Source organism: Apis dorsata, unplaced genomic scaffold (genome assembly GCF_000469605.1).
Source record: "Apis dorsata unplaced genomic scaffold, Apis dorsata 1.3 scaffold_135, whole genome shotgun sequence".
Taxonomy (NCBI): Eukaryota; Metazoa; Arthropoda; class Insecta; order Hymenoptera; family Apidae; genus Apis; species Apis dorsata.
The window spans coordinates 709,408-716,550 of NW_006263427.1; the positions used below are offsets into that span (position 1 = coordinate 709,408).

General features: G+C 27.9%; 1 protein-coding gene across 3 annotated transcripts in view; it reads right to left on the reverse strand.

The window, feature by feature from the left end:
* Positions 1–2,229: 2,229 nt before the first annotated feature.
* The window catches only part of LOC102676039 (zwei Ig domain protein zig-8-like), an 84,464-nt gene continuing 79,550 nt past the window's right edge, over positions 2,230–7,143 (reverse strand). For 2 of the 3 annotated variants that reach the window (XM_031509277.1, XM_031509276.1), the window contains exons 5-7: positions 4,178–4,364; positions 3,095–3,216; positions 2,230–2,500 (exon numbers count right to left, since the gene is read on the reverse strand). In XM_031509277.1, coding sequence (XP_031365137.1) covers positions 2,370–2,500; positions 3,095–3,216; positions 4,178–4,364 — 440 coding nt within the window. In that variant the 3' untranslated portion in view covers positions 2,230–2,369. Of the gene's footprint in view, positions 2,501–2,590; positions 2,761–2,825; positions 2,880–3,094; positions 3,217–4,177; positions 4,365–7,143 lie in introns of those variants that run through there. The other variant, XM_031509278.1, reaches the window with a different exon arrangement.

Here is a 7,143-nt window from a genome sequence, read left to right on the forward strand (position 1 = left end):
TCTTGTGTTAATTGAAACAGAATACACAAAAATAGAATCTCCTGGCTTTAATATAAACATAAAAAGATCAATCTATTGTATCTCTATTCAAGGTTAAATTAATTTGAAGGCTGAACTTCTTCTTCAAGAATTGCTTCATTAAATTAATTTGTCAGCAAGTAGAAAAGGATCTCTGTAAATGAAATAAAAAGTAAAAATAATTTAAATTTAAAAGATAAAATCTAAAAAAAAAAATTAATACGTAAAGAAGAATTTTAACATAAATTTTGAATTGAAAAAAACATGCATAGAAAAAATATAATATTATAATAATAATAATAATAATAATATATATATAAACCATAAGAAGAAAATGCAATATAACATAAATAATAATATAATTAAAAAAGAATTAAACATAGCAGAAAAATTTAACCTAAAAATTAAATAAATTAAAAAAAAATTAATATTATTATTAAATAAATGTAAAAATATAAAATGTAGCAAAAATAAAATTAAAGAAAACTGAAATATAAGGAAAAAATATAACAAAATATAAATTAATCTAAATAATTTAATATTAAAAGAAGATATTAAAACTTCAAGTAAAAATATATGTGACAGAAAACATATGATGCAAAATCCCACATGTCTATTGTTTTTGTGTAAATACATGAAGAATTAAATGACAGCGCCATCTCTTAAATGCTAAAAACATCTCTTCTAAAATATTTCCAAGAGATGGCGCTAAATGTCAATTTTTATTTTATCTCTATCTTTCTTTTACTATTTGCTTTCTTTCTCTATGTTAGTTTAATCTGCGGCACTCAAGAGATGGCGCTGATTCTCGAATTTTTATTCTATCTCTGTCCTTTTCTTACTATTTGCTTTTCTTGTCTAAAATGCTACAAATTTATATATATACTCAAATGTGATACTGATAGTACTAATAATCCTTTCTTATATTTTTCTTTCTTATTATATATTTATATTTATATTTATTATATATTTATATTTATATAAATTATATTATATTTATATTATATATTATATTTATAATTATATATTTATATTTATTTACCTTTTATTATAATTTTAATAATCTATTTTTATTTTTTATTCGTATGTTTTTATTTATATATTTATATCCTTTAGAATAAAATACCTTTGATAGATAGAAATTTTTAAAACCTATGTTAACTGATGTATTCTTTCTAATTTTATTTCATACATATAATTTATAATTAAAAACTATAAATAAATTATAAGATATATTACCGTGTCTGTTGATAAGTTTCGAAATATTGAATATTTTTTTCTATAAAAATCATGCTGTTATATATTTTCTATGGCAATTCTTATAGTAACTCTTGACTTTTTTTTCCTGTAATAAAAAATTCCTACAATAATAAAAACTAAGTAGAATAAATATTTGGATAATATAATAAATATAAGGATAATAATAAATAAATAGAATAAGGAAGATAGAATAAGACCAGAATATTTTAGATGAAATTAGTTAATGATATTTTATTATCCGAGAACGTATGCGCGTAGCTAAACTGGTCGATTTAAGACGGGTAATTTACACATAATTAAGAGCAAGCGATTTGCATATTTGTGAAATTATTTCAAATCGCAATGGATCGACCAATCGAGCATAATATTAGACTATACAATATTGAAGATATTTTTATGTACAGGCCATCGAGAAGAGAAGAATGGAACGTTTATTATTATTCCTTATCTTTAAACTACTAATATTCGCAATTGCTCTTTGAAGACATTTATGGTTTGCCTAATAAACGCATGTTACAATATTATTAGAACTTTTGTTACCCCTTTATTAATATTGTTATTTTTTAATTAATTAATTAGTAAATTTTATATTTAAACTATGTATTTAATTGTAAAATATCAATTTTGATCAAAGTTTGAAAAAAAAAAATGAAGAAACAAAAATATATTTTCTTATAAAGTATCATATAAAATTAATGTAGTAATTAAATTAATATAATAAATTAATATAGTAAGATAATGTTAATCTATTTAATCTCACGAAATTGTGTAAGATGATAAAAAAATTGTAACATACATTTTTTAGATACAACCAGTTTCATAAAATAAATTTTCATGAAGTATATTTTCTTACCAAATCCGAATGAATCGGGTCAATATCGAGTATATTCACAATTTCATGTGAACATATTTTTTTTTTAATATTGTTACATACTAATTTATTGCATACAATTGTTTATTCGGCAGTTTTCGTCAATTGTAATACTGATCTGTTACTAGAAACACTTTTTGGCGGACATCCACGAATACAGAGCGATGCGAAATATGTAGTGTGCAATCGTAATTTGAAGATTTTGTTTTTTTGATGAGGTTCATGACGAGCTGATCATCCAAGTCTGGAGGAAAATAAAGCTGGCAATTGTGATGTACAAGTTATTCAATTTTTCGCAGTTTGTTCGCGCTGCATTCCATTGATCATGATGAACCGCAGCCTGCTTTTCACCTGCAATAAAAATAAATATATTAGTATGAAGAAAATATATTTATATTTGTTAAAAAGAAATTATAAAAATATTATCATAATTTTATTCCTTCTTCTTGGTATCTTCAATTAATCATCAATTTTATAAGGAAATTCTCCCAATCAGAAAATTCTCATTTCAATGAAAATGTTTTGAACTTCAGAAAATATATTTTACAACAAGATGATACAAATCAAATCTTGAATTTCATATTAGAAATTATATATTTTAACTTGCAATGCTAAAAAATTATATAAATAAATATAAAATAATGAAAATAACATTGAAACTTAAAATTAATTTTACCTTTTCAAAGTAAAAATCTCCAAGAAAAAATTGTACCATATAATCCATTGTATTCTGTGTATTTATAAAGTTTCAAATTAAAAATAAAATTTTAATTAATTTTAATAACACAATTTGTTAATTAAATTTGCTTAAGATGTATAAAGATTAACTGTATGAAGTGTATAACATATATGTTTTCAATATTAAATTTAAATTTTCACATTGAATTATTCTGAATCACCATAAGAGAATCTTTATACAAACGCATAACTTTCAATTCAATTTACCATTCAGGACGTGAATATGCACCGCGGCGGTACTGAATTGGCTCACTGAGCACGAGTATTCGCCGCTGTCAGTCTTTTTCGCCTGTTCGATATATAGCTTGGTCACCAGATCTTCGTTCGACCTGAAAAATCAGTTGTCATGTTATACATTGAACCTTCATTTCAATATGTATTTTCCAAAAAAAAAAAAAAGGAAAAAAAAGAAAAATATGCAAACGTTCGATGTCGAATCACGATAGGATCGAATATCGTGAAAAATTGAAATCGATAGTGAAACGTACTTGCTGTGAAATATGCTCTCGTTCGAATTTCAAAAGAAAGATAATTTGATCTTGTACATTTGGAACATTAATCTTGATATCAGAAACTATGCAAATTTTGTCGAATTCTCTGAATTAGGCACGAAATCATAACACCATTCCACAAACGTACAAGATCCTAACCAATACCAGTGGATGGATAAGACTCGTTTAATAGAATTGAGTTCAAATGTAGCAATTTAAACCTTACAATGAAATGAAATTATATTCTATTCTAAATGATGGATTACGACAAATCATCTACTTACATTTACAATACAATTTCTAAAGATAATAAATCATTGTGCATAAAAAAATCCACAATGCATCGATTGAAAAACTTACACTCGCGTTTCTATGGATTCTAAAATCGATGCTTCGTGCGAATCAAATAAAATCGATTAATCATGGATATATATTTGCAATTATTTCAATCGATGAATCAACGATATATAACTGAATTCAATATGGACGAAAGCGTAGATTACGAAGAGAAGAAAATATAGAGTGGATACAAAAACAGGAATCGAAATGGAATGTAGCGATTGCAAGGGCATTGAGCGTCTGGTGAAAGCGCCTCCAGGGAGACTAAACGGTTCGCTCGTTATCGAGAAAGGGTGTAGGTGAACGCTAGACAGCTTTCAACGGGGAGTCGATTCGATAAAAGCGGTGCTTACATGCTTGCTGATACGTACGGAGACACAATTGCACGAACGTAAATCGGAACGCGGTTTATCTATCGTGATTCCATCGTTTTTCTTTTTTTTCTACCGTGTATGCTTACCCATTAATGTGATAAACGTTGACGTGATCCGGCAATGTCTCACCATTTTTCCTCCAGACGGGATGCGGTATCCTGGAGTCAGGGCAAGAAGGTCGAGCGACGCAGGCTAGCTCGATACCACTTCCGGTTTTGTAGTACCGATCTCGAAGTTCGTGTCTGGCCTCGTCCAGGATCCTTATGTCTGGAGCTGGGAAACGAGAAATTTTTCCGTATTTCTTTTCGGATTTTGATCATTTGCCCGACAAATGATTGATCTACTACTTGTCTAAACACGAATGTCAGATGTGACGTAAGTCAATAAGACATAAATCATTTATTTTTAATTAAGTTATAAGTTCGATAAGGGAATTGATCATGGATTAAGTATATTAAAGATAGAGACAAAAATTGTGATAAGAGAAAATGATAATATATTTAGAAGATTCACGTAAGAAAAGAAAAGATAGAGATATAATTGGTCTATACTACTGATCGTAACGGTAGATGTACATCAATCATTTTTCAGTCAAGTTGTGATCAGACAAGGGAATTAAAACGATAGATAAAACTGCAATCATGAATTAATTGTTTAAGATATAGAAAAAATTATGACCGAAGAAATGGCATACGTATAAAAATAGAAAGATAGAGATATTGATTGTTATTATATTTTTTATCATTTTTGTTCAAAAAATTCGTGAAAAATTTACTGCAAAAACTACAAAATAATTTACTATCTTTTACAACAAATTTCTCGCCTCAAATTTTACTCCAATCAATCGGTTCAAGGAAAATCACGTTGTAATATCTCGAACAATGTTCTCCTATTTTTATACTCTTTCTCTCTAAAGTATAAATAATAACTTTGATAATTAGCGAGCGAACGAGCACTAAAAGATTTCGAGAGAACGAGAGCAACAAGGTGTTGCCTTCTTACAGATGAAAATAAAAAGAAATATAGAACGAGGGGAAGTACGTGACACGATACGTGCTCCTGTTTCCACGGCAATCTTCTTCTCTGCGGGCTTCCGCAAGATTCCACCGACATAATTGAATCTTTCCGGGCACGAAATTCAAAGTCGTTTCAGCATCGCCGCCGGAAAACGCGTCTATGTTTTGTGTACATCTTGAACCGCAAACTGGAAAATGTGATTTAGTCGGTACGCGATGATTTTATGCACGGATATGAGCGTTAAAAATGATTTTATGGTAAGATAAAACTTCGGTGTTTAAAGTTTTCCCATTTAAAAGTTTTATTATTCAAACATTTTGTTGAATATGACGAATTTTTTTTTTATCTATTGTATTTAAAAAATAAAGTAAATTGCATATTTTTCTTGTTATATGAATATAATATTCTACGAAGAAATTTGTTATTTTATTAAAAAGAGAATTGTTAATTGTTGAATAATTCGAAATAAAAGTAAGAATGTAATTTATTTATATAACTTATTAATTTACTTGTTTAACTTAATGATCAGACCAATATTGTGTATTCAAGTGAAAAATTATTGATCTAATACATTTTTAAATAAATTACTGATTTATACTATTACATTCTACTTAATTATCATTCTAATAAATTACTTATCATGCCCTATCTATCTAAAAATGATTGACCTATACTATTTCTTTATTCGTGCTTTGTCTTATCGAGCCATCTAACAAATAATTGATTTAAACTTCTCATTTGGTCATAACTATTTTGTACAGATCAATCAATCATCCCTTAAATATGATAAGATAGCCTTGACCGGATGAAATTAATTCATTATTCAATTAAGTCATTATAATTATCAATTAATCTACCCTATCTAAAAGATACAAGCAAAAGAAAATAGAGCACAACGAAAAAACCATCACGCCATTGATCCATGCCATGTATATTCTCCAAAGTTTGCGTATCCTAACTTGAACAAACATCACAGCCAAAATCAATTACAAATAACAATAGAAAAGAACAACAAAGAGAACAATGGAACAATTATCCTCGTCTTTTCTCGAACAAATTCTCTATCTTCTTTAAAATATTTCCTCGAGCAATAATAGCTTCGATCCTAATAATTCGATCCAATCATATGATTCCTCATCAGAGGAATCTTAAATATCTTTGACAACGATAAAATCGTGCCAGGAAATTATTTTATCGCTTCCGTGATGTCGCTATCGATCGTGGAGCTTTACTATAGGACTTCACGACCTAATTGAACGCATGTCTCCTCCTCTCCGCGTGATTCATATCGTATGCGAGACTCGTGCGTTCGAACGAGCGGAAAGTGTCGCGAGGAGATCCGTGGCATCGATTTATGGAACGATGCAGGATAGAAAATGGGAAGAGGAACGAAGGATTTTCCTTTCCTTTCTTGATGTTTTCCTTTTCGAGAATTTTAGTCAAGAGTTTCGACGCCAATGATACCAAGAGTGAGACGAAAGTTTTTTGGACGGTGCAATACTTTCTTAAAAGTTTGGGCTAATGTCTCTTTGAAATATTCTATGTATATTTGATCAAAATAATTTTCACACGAGCTTGTTCATTTCTTTTATTGACAATTTTATTAATTTATATTTAAATTATAAGAATCTGAGATTTCTTTACTTTGTAATTTCAATAATTTATTGGCCGAATTATCTAAATTTAAATATCATAATAATTTTGATCAATAAATTGTTTTAAAAGAAATTCAAAGTAAAAGAATACTCGGAGTGTTATTCAAAGATTGTTTTTTTTCAATTTTTATATTAAATAACATTTTGAATATTATATTTCATCGTGTTTAAAAATCTCTCGTTCTGTTGATATATATTGAAAGAAGAGAACGTGCATTAACCGTTATTTTAAATCAATACAAGTTTTTTAAATGGTACCTAGTTCGACTGATAAACTTTCGTTTCTCTCAGGTGTATCGACGAATTCAATCGATCAAGATTTATTTCGACCGATATCGAAGAAAACAGGGTTGGTCTTCGTGTTCTTCGTTTTTTTTTTT